Consider the following 15,848-nt stretch of genomic DNA (forward strand, 5'->3'; position numbering starts at 1 on the left):
AAAATGTTTTGGTGCTTCATCTATCCATCAAATTTATGAGTACGTGTGTATAGTATGTACGTGTGTATGTTTCATTATTTTTATTATTATTTTTTTCTCGTTTTTATGTGATTCGAGTGCCAAACACGCGCGTGCCTCCTCATCTGGCTAAGCCCATATGGATTACAAAGAAACTTTACTGAGCTAACGTGAAGGGATTTAGGGACACGAGTTACTTTAGATTTCAAGAGTGAATTGTAGAACGAATATATTTTTTGTGATTTAGTCTCGTTTCTTTTACAGCCACTAATCCACTAAGTCAGCTAAATTGGTTTTGAGATCCCTTCTTTTTGGCAAGCTCCTGCTTAACATAATTCTTTGCAAAAAGATAATTCAGTTTCCTACCATCTGTGCCCAAAATCCTAGGTAGAATCCACAACTTCTTCTTCTCATTTTAAGCCCTGCCTTTCACTCTTAACAAGAAGGTATTTCAATTAGATGCAACCATTTAAGATAAATTTAATAATATTGAGAAGGGGGTCAACAACTTACCTGTCAACGCCTTATGTTTTAATTAAATAAACTCTTCATAAAACGTCTCGTCCTTTGGTTGTTTAGGGCTATGCAGCTATTTAATTGTTTAAATATCTAAGTAGAGAACTTTAAAGATTTTTAAAAGTTTGCAGCTTTGTTTTTTATGTTTCCATATCGCACAAAGATCAAAGTCCATTTGCGTACTTCACTTTGTACATACATAAGTACAATCTCCATCAATTGATTTTTATTTTTTGTCATACTACTTGTATGGAAGAGATTGATGAAAAAGATGAAAAGCAATCTCTACTAAAAGGCATTATTGCTTCACATTCGACACTTGTTTGTTTGATTTGGGGCACTCAACTAATGGTCGAGTCGGCAGAAAGGTGCACACTTCTTCTTACTCTGAACTAAATGTTATAGCTTTAAGGTTTTTCAGCCACCTTTGATTTGTTGACGACGTTCTCTTAGTTTTTTTGTAACTTAGCCTCTGCTAGCCAAATGTAAGTTCAAAGAAATTCTCTTTTTTAGTTGGAAGCTTTACTTAAATGTGGATATTTTTAATTCGAATTTAAAGATATTGAATTTTTTGATATTTAATTCAAATTGGCTGGCATCTATAGAAAGGATAATATGAAGTTTGCGGAGAAAGATCGATAGATTTTTGGAAACTCGAACTGTTAAGAACTTGCAGGCTATTCTTTTATAAAATAAAACGGTTGCATTTGTTTTTAGAGAAACCTCTTGGGAAAACTAAAGTTAGTCTTAGATTGAATTAAGTACCATTATTTTAGGGAAAGAAGACTGCCTTTGTAGGAGACCCCCCATAACCACCTAAAACCTCAGGGGAACAAGGGCTTACAAATATACTTTTAGGAAGTTGTTGAAGACTTTCTTTGACGACGTCTAATTTTTTAAATAATGAGTACATTTGAAATCCCAGAATCACGAATCTGATTGCAAATACTGGGCATGTGCAGAAATGGAGTTCCTTTGATCCTTGCTCGTGAGCGCTTGGGTGAAGCAGGATTGTCTGGCATTCCAAGAATGTCAAATGAACTTAAGAAGTTGTCCTGACAGTTCCGCATAAATGGCTGAGGTCGGTAGAGCTTTTAAGCAAGTTATGGACTTAAATTATCTGCCGGATTGAGTAAAGTTCAAGTGGGATAAGCTAAAAAATCAATAGGATGAACGATTGTAAAAGGTGCTAAGATGATTGCTTTGAAATGGAAATTATCATAATTTAAGTGATGTCTGAGTTATCCTTCCTGAAGAAGATTTTCTTATAAAATGGAATATTATTGGTTATTCAAATAATATAACTATTTATTATATTTGAATCACAAATAAATACTTCATGTCCGCAACCACGTTGACCGGACGCAGGCAAAACAAAATTGAGGAATAAAACACTCGATGAGAGTGCAATCTTTAGCGCTTTGCACAGATTTTGAAACTTAAGTACAGCTCCAATGGGGCTTATGTATGTATGCTGCCAATTGCTTGCCACTCGACTTATAGTGAGCTAGGCGGCTTACACATGAGTGTGGATGGAGTGGAGCTGGCAAAAGGCAAACACATAGGGTCCACTTCAAAGCATACTACACATACAAACACACGTCCATTTACGTATATAAATATGTATGTGTATTACATACATATAGATTCATATATCAATCACTGGCCCGCACTTAAACTCGACCTCGATGGGCCGAGAACCCAACTCAGTCAAAGTCAACACACAATGTACTGAACCCCCTCCACCTTTCGCTCTGTTTATTTATTTGTGCGCACATCAGTGGACTCTAAGGTCCGAAAGCTGAAAGGCTACCAAGCTTGAAAACTCCGTGGAATTGGCGTCCAGAATGCCCGCCTAAGCATCTGCCAGCGGCACAATGACAACGACAAACATTGACTACGACTACCTGCTCAAGTTCCTGGTACTGGGAGACTCGGGCGTGGGCAAGACCTGCCTCCTCTACCAGTACACCGACGGACGGTTTCACACGCAATTTATCTCCACGGTTGGAATTGATTTTCGGGAGAAGCGATTGGTAAGTAATTGCAAAAATTAACCATTTAACATACATACTTGTATAAACACATTCTTCAAGTTAAGAAAAACATACCCATGTAGGTGCTTCTATTTAAATTTACACAGTTTAGACAATTAATAAGACTAGAGATGGATGTGGCACGGTAAGGTCACGAAATACACTCTGAAAAACAAGCACAACAAACTTTTGCGTATACATATTTATAGATTTTGAATAAGTTTTAAATACAATATCTGTGAAAGAACCCAAAATTGGTACGAGCTGTTTTAATACGATTAAGTTAGGAAAGATAACCAATCAACTGAACATTCAAGTTCATCCTAACCCTGACATAACAGTTGGAACTTAGAAGAAAAAAGAAATTTTTAAAACCCATTCATATCCAATTTTAAGATATTTTTTTAGACACATTATTATTTATCTTTTTTTTTTTATAAAACACGACAATTGCTTTAACTCTCTGTTACTCTATTGACTCTGTGTGCAAAATATTTATTTAACTGCGTGTTTGAAAATATTATTGTTTGAATTATTAATTGAGTTTATTATTCTCTCAATATACTGGGAGAAAGTGAACTTTTAAATGAAGAAAATATCATCACTGGCATGAAGGGCTAGTGGCTGAAGATTCATATAGATTGGCAAAATGTTAGGTGTTCAGAAGTTTGTTTAAAAATTTTCAAAAAAATTTTAAATTTGATGACTGCATGCAAAGATTTTGGACCTTTAGGGGATAATAAGGTATCTACCCCAGCACCGAAAACTATGTAATTATTAATTGATAAGCAATAATAATAAGCTATTGAGATATCTAAATGAATTGAAATATTGAAATAACAAACGAAAATAAATAACGAATTAATTGCTAAAGCATAACTTGTTGGCCAAATAGTTCAATCGTTTTCGAAAGTGGATCGTATGTTTTTTTTATTATTAAATTCTTACGTTAGTCATTACATATTTATTTCTAATTAATTTAAATTTAATATTTTTTAAGGTTGAACCTTCTAATTATACCAAATTTTTGTTTGTTTTTCTTATGTTTGAAGGCATGGCAATACGACCCGCTGGTCCTGATATATGTATAGCTTAGGTTGTAATGGCTAGGTCCATTGTGATGCCATATAATCTCTAATTAATCTCCCTTAGCCATCCGGTGTTATTTAAGAATCTTATTTTAAATATACATGTATTTGAATATTCTTACATGTAGAGTTGCGGGAGCCTGGATCATTCATCTAGATAATAAAAAAAAGCCATTCACTTCATTCCTATTAACCCCAAGCTCGCCTTTCCTTCCACCCAACCGATTATAGGTGTATAATTCGCGCGGGCGACGCCATCGCATACATCTCCAAATTTGGGATACGGCGGGTCAGGAGCGCTTTCGTTCCCTGACAACTGCCTTCTATCGTGACGCCATGGGCTTTCTGCTAATCTTTGATCTGACCAGCGAGAAGTCCTTTCTGGAGATCACCAACTGGCTGGAGCAGCTGCGCATGCACGCCTACTCCGAGGACCCGGACGTAGTGCTCTGCGGCAACAAGTGTGATCTTCTGCAGCTGCGCGTGGTCAGTCGTGAGCAAGTGAGTGCTCTGGCCGAGCGGTATCGCCTCCCGTACATCGAGACGAGCGCCTGCACGGGCGCCAATGTCCAGCAGGCTGTGGAGCTGCTGGTCGGCCGCGTCATGGAGCGCATCGAGAACGCCATGTGCAATCGCGAGCTGTCCCTCCTGATGACGCAGTCCCGCTGTCTGCCTAATTTGGTATTTGGACCGGAGCTGGTTCGTTTGGGGGAGCCGGGCGCGAGCCACGACGTCTCTGAGTCAACGCGTCGTAATTGCAACTGCTAATGGGGGCCATGGTCGTGGCAAGTGGGTGGAATTTGTTCCAAAAGCTCCAAAAATAATTCGTTATAGCTTTGACTCTGTTATTTGAATGTTTCGTCTATATGTTGATGTTGGTTCTACTGTAAATAAATGTTAAATGGAAATTATAAAAACGAAATACTTACGTTCTTATTTTTGTTTTTCAGAGAGACATCTGATCAAAGAAAGAGTGTTTCGATAAACGCTGAAGAACCTGCAGATGTGTCTAGAAATGCTCTCACAATTCCAAACATTGTTTTTAACTAGTGAGACTAATCAGAACTATCTCTAGCCATCCTTACATTCAAGAAAGGCTAGTATTTTATTTCACTTCAAATGTGGTTTAATCATATATGCATGGGCGTAGCCAGGATTTAATTCAGGGGGGGGGGGGGGGGGGGGGGGGGGGGCAAGAATTTTTGGTCGATCTTTTACTATCAAATTATTTGTACTATACAAAAAATACATGAAAAATAGGGAAAAATAGGAAAAAAATAAAATTCAAAATAATGAAAATTTGAAAATAAAAATTTGTGAATAAACTTGCTAAAAAATAAGAAGATTTGTGATCGTGGACATCGAATTTTAACAATTTGAAATTATATTTTTTTACATAAGTCATAAATTTTTATATACTCGTATATACGTGTACATACTTTAAAATTATTGAAATCTAGGTGCCGCCGGTATTATGGCGGCAAAAAAAATAAAGAGGCGTGCAAACGGAGAGAAAAATATGTAATTTTTCTAATGGATGCTGCTCTCAGTTTTAAAATCAATGTATAGCTTGATACTATAAAGTTAATTTTCTAAAAAGAATTCGTTTGCTTCTCAGTTGAATATAATTTTTTTACAAGCTAACAAATATAGGGCTAGTTAAGAGTTATAAGTTGAGCATATGAACACAATGTTTTCATGCCCATATATATAGGTATATATTCTCAACATTATATCTTCACAGCAATTTAGCTGATAAATTAACCGTAGCCATAAAATGGATGTCTTTTTTCGTGATTTTTGTACAATGGGGCACAAATTCAAATTTGTCTGCAAAATTTTTGGTCCGCTCAGAATCTAGGGGGGACAGCTGCCCGCTTTGCACCCCCCTTGGTACGGCCATGCATATATGTTTTATAGAAGTTTATCTATTTCGTTCGCATGCATAGAAAATTATAATTTCTAAATGAAAACCTTAACTTAACTTTAAGAAAGGCTTTTCTTTTTATAAATCTATGAAGAAACAGAAGCAGACTTGGACTTCAAAGCTAGTGATATAGATGTTTTCAACGTACAATAACTACGAACATATTTTATTGTAAATTATATCTATGACTTAATAAAAAAAATTGTAGCTGAAATTGAGAGTATCGTCTGTCCATGGGACCATGAAGCAACATATTTTAAAATCAAGTAGTTATTGATCTCAGTGCTGGTAGTTTTCAAAAAGTTAATCAAACATGTTAGCAACATAACTAAAGATGTTAATATACTCTATATAACTTCAAACTTCTAGCAAACGGCTATGGGCTGAGTAAAAGTTGCGTTCTGCTTTCTTTGTTTCCTAGACTATTGCTTCAGATTTAAATTAGGACTTCCTTGTTGACATTTTTCTATTAATCATATTATTATTTATTTCTATTAATCATATATATTTATTAAATCAAAATTTAAATTCTTTGGCACCCCCTTTTGAAAAAAGTGCCTACGCCCCTGCATAGATATGGACGCAAACCCCTAAAGGAGTAGACGCAATATCGAGATATAAGATCTCTGATATACAAGTACATACGTATTCTATTAATTTCAACTTTATAGCGTTTCTTAACGTTTCTGAAATGTACTGCACTGTAATTCCTTATATTGTTACAAGTTCGCTACAACTGTGGCTTGAGTGCTTTCCAATAAGAACAATAAACGTTCATATTATCGGTATTAAAATTACCTTTAATAGAATTATATAAAAATACATACAAGTATGTATGTATATGTCGTAAGAGTAAGCTAAGTTAGTTTTTCAGAGCGACGCAAGCACACAGTACTGGCAACAGCAACAGCCACGACCACAGATGTAAATGAACGCCTCCATTGCGCTCCTCGATCCATTTATGATAGTATTGTATGTCCACATAGACGCCTGGGAGGCCCGGCTCGGCGCAGCCATAGCCCCAGGAAACGACGCCAACTATGCGACCCTCGTGTACCAGCGGACCGCCAGAATCTCCTTGGCAGGAGTCAGTACCGCCCTGGAGACGACCAGCGCACAGCATTCCCGGCAGCAGTCCAGTGCCATAGATCGCGCGACAGGTCTGGCGGCGTATGATGCTGACGTTGGCGATCATCAGCACATTGGACAGCATGCTCTGCAAATAAATTATAGATTATCTCTCTCTTTCTCCATCTCCATCTCCCTCCCTCTGCTATCAACGTACCTCTTCGGTGCGACCCCAGCCAGCCACTTGGCATGTGGCCCCCACCGGGGTTGGTTCAACGCTCATCTCAATGGGCGCTACAGAGAGGTGGGTGCGGTTGGGCACCAGTCCCGTTCTGAGAAACATCAGACCAACATCGTCACGCATACTGTCCGGACTGAAGGTGTTCATGAAGGCTATGGATCTGACCTCGGACACAATTGTGCCGTTAACGCGCTCGAAGCGATTCTGTGTGCCCATCACCACAATGAATTCGTGGGCCTTACGGTAACGCTTTCGCGCATTACTAGGGAAACAGCGAAATTATTGAACTATCACAGATAGCCATACAAATCGTTGCTCTACTCACTCGTATAGGCAATGGGCCGCTGTCAGGACCTTGTTGAGTCCTATTAACGAACCGCCACATATGTGCCCGCTGCCAAAGTTATTGTCGTGCTTTCGCAGCCGTATGGAGACGACGTGCTTTGTCTCATCCACGTTCGCCACGGTGCCATTGATGATGCGCGGCTCTTGGTGCTGCTCTGAAGCTATCAAAAAGCGTAGTTAATGCATTGTTTCAATCAAAATAAAGTCATGGGGAGATATATTGTAGAATAATAATAGAACGGGCGCAATTTTTCGCAGGAAATATTTGTAACTAGGTCGACGAGGAATATGAATTCCCAAAGTAAAGTTTCGCTGCCTAATTATATCAATTCTTCCCTTAGTATAGTGCTCAATAATGGTAAAGCACAAAAAAAAAGAAGCGCTTAGGAATCAATTTAAATGAAAACAGTTACATTAACATTCTTTTGGTCAAGAGATGTTCAAACATTCTCACAAATTACGAGTTTCTGAACCTAACTTTTTTTTCATGAATATACTTATATAGATATTAACATTGCTAGCGGGTTCTTCGAACAGAAAGAAAAACACAAACTTTTCCTTTGTTGGACTTAGGGGAGTATGCATAACTAGTTTGGTTATTCTATCTCGTATACTTTTCGAGATCCTTGCGTTCACACAGACAGACGGACATGGCTCGACTCGTCATATTGATGAAAATATTGAGCAAATTGCATTTCGTTGCCTGTCCGTTTGTGGACAGTTGCCGACAAAAGTTTCCATTAACGACCTTGCCTCGCTATCTGGTGCATACTAATTACCCCAATTTCCGGTTTGTTGTAGCCCGAACAAGCGATGATTAAAACTCTTTTGACTCTGTCTGACTTTTGTGTTTGTTGGTTGCTGCCCCGATAAAGTACAACCGCGTATCTTTTGTCAATTGTAACATTACCAATTGCTACCAGAACAACGAAACTAAAATGTCAGAGAAGCTGCTCAGCTAAGTACATTCCTCTCATTAGTGCGTTTAGATAAACACAACAGAACTAAGTTCATACGTACATATAGTATGTAAACATGGTAAAAGATGGTTCTCCCTAGAGCATAAATACATACATATGTAAGTCTGTAGTTGCAAACATACGGACGCGCTCTGCATTTCGATCCAAATAATTCGGAAAATTAATTCACAAATTATTAATTATTTATTTTATCATTGAACTATGCATCGTAAATAGCACTCCTTATTACTCTAACTCGACTCGCCCATAACCCAGTAATGAAACCACTTGTGGTCGAATCCAAATGAAAACGATTCGATCTTAAGGAACACCTAAATACAAGCTATTTAAACAGAATCAAAATTCAGAACTAGCCAGAAAAAAGGATTAAAAACAGATATATTCGGTATTATCCGTTTCAAAGAACGAGAGAAATTCCCCAACAAAGCATTGAATACTATATTATAGTATACTTCTCAGATGTTACTAAGCATTCTAATTGCTATTCTTTATCTTCATTTTAAAATTTGATTTAAATTAGAACATTGAATTATTTACAGGAAAAATAAAAATTATGAGAGAAATTATAAACCAAGAGAAATTTAAATCCTTTTGACGAAAACTTAAGACCTGGTCAGATTAATCATTTCTCTTAAACCGGATAATAGCCTATTGAAAAGCTCTAATATTTATAACATACTTGTATATTTAATACTCTTGAAATTCTTGAAATTCATGTATTTAGAAATGGAACTATGTAGCTCTATTTGGATTTTGTAACATATATTAAATATTAAATTATTAAATTAAATTAATTAAACATTAAAAAAATAATAATAGAAATACACAGCTAATATTTCTGTAATCATTTTGAATGTCATTTGTAATTTAATTTGTTTGCATTCTTTTATGGGTGTATGCTTTTAATATTTAAATTTTCCAAAAACAGACTGCCTAATAATAAAAAGTTATGTTTCGTAAATATGCTTTTATCAGCCCATCGTAATTTTTAAATTGATCAAAAACATACTATCTAATAATAATAGTTTTGTTTCGTAAATTATATGTAAATAAATTATCTTACTTCGTTGAGCTTGTAATCTAAAAAAATATCCCAACTTGTTTTTTTTTTTAATTATGAAAAATACAAGACATGCCATTAACGGTTTAGATATAATATAGATTATTATAATTAGATATAATATTTACAGTTTATATAATCACCCCACCTTTGGAGGGGATATTTTTTATATTTAAACAACAACTATATTCAAATAATCCCGTTGCTTTTAAAAGTTGTCACCAAACTAGACAAGCAAAAGCTTATCTTTAGCATTTTCCCATGAACTCATACGAACATATGTAGTTTGTAGAAACAGAAGAAGGCGATACATTTATAAGAATTTAATTCAAATAGTAACCTCTATATGTGAATTTTCTTACACGTTTTGCCAAAAATCAGCAGCAAAGAGAATATACAACATACACTCCCTAAATATACACTACGCATCTTTATTGGATGCACACAAAATTTAAACAAATAATGCAACTTTAAAAAAAAAACTTATACTATTAGTCACAACTAGGCCCTGGTGACACCTGCTTCGCACTGAAGTCGCAAACAAGAGCAACCTATTTCAAGCACATCGACATAATGATCAGCTCTCATCAGTGCTGTAGGTTTCTGGCCGTCTAAAAAAGCTAGATGGGATTTTATAAAACTCCAAGGAAGATAGTAAATAGGCGTGCCACAATAATCTTACTAAAGAAACTCTTTGGTTTCTGCAAAGGAAAAAACTTATAACTTTAACCGACCATGAGAAATATGGTAAAAAGTAATTTTTTATCTATCTCAATCTCTTAAGGATTATTAATATAAATAGAAATATTTCATGTTTTTAACATAATGAGCTTTGGGAGACGCTAAAACTGGCGGCAGAAAAGGCTAAATTAATAACACTGATTGTAATACCAATTGCCAAATCAGTGGCGCACAATATCAGCAAAACTTAGGCAAGATAGTAGCTAACAGCAACCAGCAACAAATAACTCAACAATCATATCGCGTATAATTGTAGTTGACAGCAACACGAATACGAAACATCTCTCCTTCAGATCAATATTATTGTATACATATTTTTATTCATAATTTTGTGTTGATATGCATTACATGAAAATGTGTACGTCGTTTTGGTTCGTTTGTTATTCGAGCAACAATATCGAGAGATACTATTAATATACAATTAATATGTATAACTATTTAGGGCAGTCATAACAGATCGTACTTTCGTCTTAGTTAATATTGCTAAAGGTAAGCTCTTGTTTGAATGATTTTTGCAAAGGCTAATTTAATTTGGCTATGTACTTAATAAGACTTTAACAGATCAAGTGTGAGAGCCCTTTTTGTTTTTACTAAATGCTTTAAATTACATTTTGTGTGTGTGTTATTCATATATTGTAAAAGGTTTTGGACGGCCGTTCTGATGCCACACAGATATCTATACGTACATATCTATGGGCTATAGGAGACTACAAGTAATATTTGTAAGTTTGTATAAGTATAAAAAATTTGCACTAGAAAAGTTGTAAGGCACTTTTGATCAAAAGTACGTAATACGATTTTTTGGGGGACGGCATTAATTACAGAGATTCTATAAACAGATATGTAGAAGATGAAAAAGTTGATTGATAGAAGACCAAAAAAAATATGTATAGAGAGACGCAAATCTAAGGCTACGAATAAGAAAAATTATTACAATAAAATGGAATGCAATGAAGTTTCGTTGCTGCAGTTGCAGGAAACGCTACATTAGCTTTTTATATGTAGCCCTGCAGACTACGCGATTGGCTTTGATGATGACGAGGTGGCTGATAACCTGGCTCCTGCATTTCCATCTGCATCACCAAATTCTTTTGCTCGCCCCGTGCATCATACGCCTGACGGGCCTCACGGTGCAGTATTAAAGCGGCCAAGCCAAGCAGCATGAACGAGACCACCGCCAGTGCATACGACCAGCTGAGCACATTGAACTTTGGATACATGAGCCAGTCGCGACGGTACGCACAGCCACCAAATATACAAATGGCGAGGAACATAAAGAGCGCTGTGGGAAAAAAGTAAAGCCTGAGTTACTAAGTTTATGCAATTTTGTCCATTCAAACATACATGATATGGCCGTGCCCAAATAGGAAAGGCGCACCAGCAACCATTCGTACTGCAACACAGGCTTTAGGGGCAAGCGAATAATTGTGAGCGAGAGTATGGCCAGCACAAAAAACACAATGATGAAGGACATGGTGACAAAAGCCTGTACGGCCATAAGCCAACCAGGTAGCAAATATTCACGTATAACATAATATTCCTGGAAGAGAATTTCGACGATTAGTATTACATTTCAACCCACACACACCCTTACCCCCAGGGATTACTTACATGCGAAAATATGTTGTGACAGCCTGTAAATTGCTTGGGAAATTGATATTTTGGATAAACAAAGTTCTTAAAACAATATTGCCAGATGCCCATATTTTTAAAGCTGCTGCGTGTCTCCTCGTACGATTCAATCCAATAGGGCGAACAGAAAGACATCATGAGCACGAAAAAGCTCACGAAAGTCACAATTGCTCCAAAGACTACACCATCTGCAAGTAACATTAACCAAAAGCCAGATGTAAACACCACTGGATGTTCGGTGCTCCAAAAAGAAAATTCTTTGGGTGTGCTGTGCGTCACTTACTTGTCGTACGCGGATAGTCGCCTTTCTCCACACCACTGTCAGTGGTGTCTTGGGACTGCTGCTTGCCAAAATTGCGCATTTTGAACACCAACGCTATGTATTTAATACAATTGGAGGAAAAAACAACGCACTTTTAATTAAAATCTATATACATAAACAAATAAAACACGCTCAAGTAAATGCACACACCCAAGCTAGGTGGGGCGATAAACAACAGCTGGCAGGTGTGCAACTTATGCACTTATCGATTATTTATTCGATGACTACCATCAGTCACGAGTATGGTCATCGTGCATCACTAATTACAGTTGCAGCGCGAACTACTGTGGCTGAGACTATCGCGATTTTTTTTACATTCCGGTGCAATTTAATATTATTCAAAAACAATTTTATTGTTATTAGTAGTCGATGCGACACTTCCATAACAACGTTGACTCGACTTGCCATTTATAAAATTAAGTCATTCTAACTTTCTACACTCAACACCATCCACCGATTGTGCAAAGCTTTTTGCAATCGTCGTTGATTTTGAAATATATAAACACGACTGTGTAATAATTACAATTGCCGTTGGCAAACTGGCAGCACTGAGCGCGCTAACGCATGCGCTTTGAAAATAGCCCGCGTACAATTTAGGGCGGAAACGCTTTTCTGATATACCAGAAATATTTTTGCTGTCGTGCTGTGTATTAAAACGTATCGAACGGTTTTTAAAAGCGGTCACATACCACGGCCGACGGTGAACCATGTAAAGACGAGATTAGAACACCGTTAAATCTAAAACGTCAAGTGCACACCCAACCGGCCATGGCAGTATCACAGTAACTCTTTAATACGCGCATTTATGTATATACGTTATTAAAATAAAATCCTTTGAATCGTGAGTGCCGCATAAAGTCCTAATGGATAAATCATAAAGTGGGTGCATAGCTAATGAGTAAAAAATATTCATCAATTTTATATATGGTGCGCACCTGCGCCCACGCATTATAACTGTGCACATACAAATGTACACATATTACAAGTAAAAAAATATACGTTGCACATTTCTCTGCTGCATAAATATGTATGTAGAGTGTACATACAAATATACACAACGTACATACACATGAATATGGATATGCACATACATACATATATTTGAATTCGTTTTATGCCATACACATTCATTCTGAGAAATAAAGCTATAAAAGCTAATGGAACGTTGTGCTTTAGGTTGAATTGTATACATAAGTTTATATGTGTGTGTATGCAAGTAATTCCAACACAGACGCACCTAACATGTATATACGTAGATGTGTAAAAATGTGTATGGCTATGTGTGTGTATCCTCACCGAAAACATTTTTCATGCACAAAACAGGACACAAGCAGGCAGCATTTTTGTATATTTAATTAAATCAACCCAACTTCATGTCAAGCACCTGAATTTGTGCAGCTGCCAAAAAGCAACAACAAAAATATTAGGCCAAAAGCCCATCTACACACATCTATGTATGTGTGTATGTACATATAGCCCAAGTTAATGTAAAGTCGCATCGGAGCATCATCCCAACAGCAGCTTCCTTCATTCGTGTAGGGGCCGAGCTCGATCTCCGATTAGCAAAAACGCCGAACGAGTGTAAAGGGATTCGTCGGGCAACGGGCCGGCCAGCAGAGGGTGTCGATTTTTCCTATTGCTGTGACTGGGCCCACAGGACTCTTCTGGTGCGCACTGCATGCACATGTGTGGGTGTCGGTCGTTTCTCTTGCTTTTAAAGCGAAAAGTTCAGTGGCTTCAAAAGTCAAATCAAATAACAGCAGAAACAAGCAAACAGCTGCTGATGTCATGGCAGGAGGTTTGCTGCTTTTTCCTGACAATGCTGAGTGTGCGCACGATAACGACGATGATGGGGACAAATAAATCGTCTGTCCCATGTTGTCCATGCCCATTCGGCTATATGTCGTCGTCAACTCAGAGATTCCTCCTCACCCACCAGCATTAGCAACACATAGGCATACAAACATACATACAAATGTATGTACATACATACATATAAATATGTATCTTGCCTGCCGGCACGCAATGTAAACAATGCCCAAAAGCAAACATGCATACAAACATACAGAAAAGCACACACGCATACTATGCTTGCATACATAAACATCCGCTTGATATTTTCTTAGCATTTTTTGCAATCATGCGCGCTTAATTTGCAGCGCTCCCAATTCGTGTCTAAATAAATAATTGCTTGTCCATCAAGGAGACAACAAATAAGAAACGTTTAACAACAATAATAACACCAGGCACAATAGCCGTAACGTTAAAATGTTAATTCGTTGGAAAAGCAAAGATAAAAGCGCTGCAACAAATCAAAGCAGTAGTGGCAGTGGCAGCTCATCATCAAAGAAAAAACGCAAAGGACGCGAAGGAGGTAAGTGCAAAATTACGCAGCTTAGTTACACAAAAGGAAATAAGAAACTTATTTATCAAAAATCTGCAGTTGTGTACACATACATATACATAGTACATACACAGTGCAGTTGCCTTTCGCCGTCAGTGTGACCAAACAAATTTTGGGCATGCCAATGCAGCCACCGCCTTTTGCACAATTAATGCACACACACACCCATACACTCCCCCATACACGCAAGGCATTCGCAGGCAGTGTTGTTCGAGCTGCGCCAGCATTGCCAGCTAAAAAACTTCTGATGTTACTGCTGCGATTTCTTGTATTTTCGTATCTGTGTGTGTAGGTTTGTTCGTTTGTGCTTGTGCGTTTTTTGTGTGCAGGCAGGCAGGCGCACTTTAAAATTCATTGCAATGTTCGAAGCAATTCCCGGCTCATTGCATAAATTAAAGTTATATTGCTTTTCATGTCATTGAGCGCAACTAACGGTATTGCTTTGTGCCTTGCAGAAGAAGACTGGCAAAATGAGAATAAATCAGGACGCATGCCGCCCAATGAGCAAGGTAATAAAAATAACTTCTATCTCCCACTTCCTCGCCTCCTCCTATTCAACACCCACATTCGCAAGCAATTGAACGAGGTATTAATTTGTATTTATATTGGCAGGCGGTGATGAAAGACGCCGAGCCATGCGTCGCGATGATCCACGACGTCACACACTTGGTGGGGATATGCTCGTCTATGGCGGGTCACAGCATCCACACCCACATCAAATGGCGCCTCAGCAGCAACGTGCCATGGACTTGGAAGTAAGCTAATTTTTATACATATATGTGTATATAAATGTATTCATTTATCATTAATTACATATTTATTAATTTTAGATGAGCACACGGGCACAGAAGAATAAGAAGAATCAACCAATGCGCGGCTATGCACCCGTCAATCAGGGTCCACTTTTCGACGATGATCCCGGAATTATGTCCGAGGTGGAAACGGCCAGCACTGGCTTTCGACGTGGCGGCAAACAACGCTCATCGCTGCCCGTGGTCCGCACACCCTCTAAAACACTGGAGCGACCACTAGGTCTGGTCTTTCTACAGTATCGCTCGGAAACGAAACGCGCCCTGTTGCCCAACGAAATAACCTCGATCGACACGGTGCGTGCCCTATTTGTGCGCTCTTTTCCACGCCAGCTTACCATGTCTTATTTGGAGGGGCCGAATGTTAAGATCTACATACACGATGCCAGCAAGGATATGTTCTACGAGCTCGAAGATGTGCGCTCCCATTTGCGCGAAATACGCGATCGGTCTGTGCTGCGCCTATTTGAGTCGACGGAGGTGGCTGCACCGCCACAGATCTTGCCGGGCGGTCCTGGCATACCGCAACCCTTGCCGCAGGCACAGGCGCCGGCTCATTGGGATCAGGATCAGAGCTATTTTAGCGAGCCCGAGTTCGATTCGGACTACAAACATCAGCACATACACAAGTCGAAGGTGAGTTTAAATAGAGTTTGTTTTT

At 38.0% G+C, this 15,848-nt stretch overlaps 4 protein-coding genes across 4 annotated transcripts in view; 2 read left to right on the forward strand and 2 right to left on the reverse strand.

Annotated features, from left to right (window-relative positions):
- The first annotated feature begins 2,377 nt into the window (after positions 1-2,377).
- Positions 2,378-4,484, forward strand: LOC115626930 (ras-related protein Rab-27A). Its single transcript, XM_030522436.1, has 2 exons — positions 2,378-2,570; positions 3,890-4,484. The coding sequence occupies exons 1-2, from the start codon at positions 2,412-2,414 to the stop codon at positions 4,424-4,426; spliced, it is 696 nt and encodes a 231-aa protein (XP_030378296.1). The 5' UTR covers positions 2,378-2,411; the 3' UTR covers positions 4,427-4,484.
- Positions 4,485-6,437: 1,953 nt separating this feature from the next.
- Positions 6,438-9,770, reverse strand: LOC115626891 (trypsin eta). The gene is made up of 4 exons (XM_030522401.1): positions 9,642-9,770; positions 7,220-7,400; positions 6,871-7,156; positions 6,438-6,801 (listed from the first exon to the last, which is right to left on the reverse strand). Exons 1-4 carry the CDS (start codon positions 9,706-9,708, stop codon positions 6,448-6,450), a joined length of 888 nt encoding a protein of 295 aa, XP_030378261.1. The 5' UTR covers positions 9,709-9,770; the 3' UTR covers positions 6,438-6,447.
- A 544-nt stretch (positions 9,771-10,314) lies between these two features.
- Positions 10,315-12,112, reverse strand: LOC115626828. Its single transcript, XM_030522309.1, has 4 exons — positions 11,936-12,112; positions 11,632-11,840; positions 11,365-11,560; positions 10,315-11,302 (listed from the first exon to the last, which is right to left on the reverse strand). The coding sequence occupies exons 1-4, from the start codon at positions 12,012-12,014 to the stop codon at positions 11,016-11,018; spliced, it is 771 nt and encodes a 256-aa protein (XP_030378169.1). The 5' UTR covers positions 12,015-12,112; the 3' UTR covers positions 10,315-11,015.
- Positions 12,113-12,714: 602 nt separating this feature from the next.
- Positions 12,715-15,848, forward strand: part of LOC115626675 (coiled-coil domain-containing protein CG32809) — a 29,468-nt gene continuing 26,334 nt past the window's right edge. The window contains exons 1-5 of the mRNA XM_030522101.1: positions 12,715-12,853; positions 14,178-14,348; positions 14,834-14,887; positions 14,991-15,133; positions 15,209-15,823. Of these exons, the coding sequence (XP_030377961.1) occupies positions 14,243-14,348; positions 14,834-14,887; positions 14,991-15,133; positions 15,209-15,823 (918 nt within the window). The 5' untranslated portion in view covers positions 12,715-12,853; positions 14,178-14,242. The remainder of the gene's footprint in view (positions 12,854-14,177; positions 14,349-14,833; positions 14,888-14,990; positions 15,134-15,208; positions 15,824-15,848) is intronic.

The sequence above is a fragment of the Scaptodrosophila lebanonensis genome, unplaced genomic scaffold, assembly GCF_003285725.1.
Source record: "Scaptodrosophila lebanonensis strain 11010-0011.00,11010-0021.00 unplaced genomic scaffold, SlebRS2 tig00000089-arrow-pilon, whole genome shotgun sequence".
In the NCBI taxonomy this organism is placed as follows: domain Eukaryota; kingdom Metazoa; phylum Arthropoda; class Insecta; order Diptera; family Drosophilidae; genus Scaptodrosophila; species Scaptodrosophila lebanonensis.

Excerpts from the sequence above, each read along its gene's own strand:
- LOC115626891 (XM_030522401.1), bottom strand. The coding sequence starts at position 9,708 with ATGCGTAGTGTATATTTAGGGAGTGTATGTTGTATATTCTCTTTGCTG. Across the intron at positions 7,401-9,641 it reads GCTGATTTTTGGCAAAACGT|CTTCAGAGCAGCACCAAGAG; the intron begins GTAAGAAAATTC and ends GCTTTTTGATAG. Across the intron at positions 7,157-7,219 it reads GCGGCCCATTGCCTATACGA|TAATGCGCGAAAGCGTTACC; the intron begins GTGAGTAGAGCA and ends CTGTTTCCCTAG.
- LOC115626828 (XM_030522309.1), bottom strand. The coding sequence starts at position 12,014 with ATGCGCAATTTTGGCAAGCAGCAGTCCCAAGACACCACTGACAGTGGT. Across the intron at positions 11,841-11,935 it reads CGACTATCCGCGTACGACAA|ATGGTGTAGTCTTTGGAGCA; the intron begins GTAAGTGACGCA and ends TGTTACTTGCAG. Across the intron at positions 11,561-11,631 it reads GTCACAACATATTTTCGCAT|GAATATTATGTTATACGTGA; the intron begins GTAAGTAATCCC and ends ATTCTCTTCCAG.
- LOC115626930 (XM_030522436.1), top strand. The coding sequence starts at position 2,412 with ATGACAACGACAAACATTGACTACGACTACCTGCTCAAGTTCCTGGTA. Across the intron at positions 2,571-3,889 it reads ATTTTCGGGAGAAGCGATTG|GTGTATAATTCGCGCGGGCG; the intron begins GTAAGTAATTGC and ends AACCGATTATAG.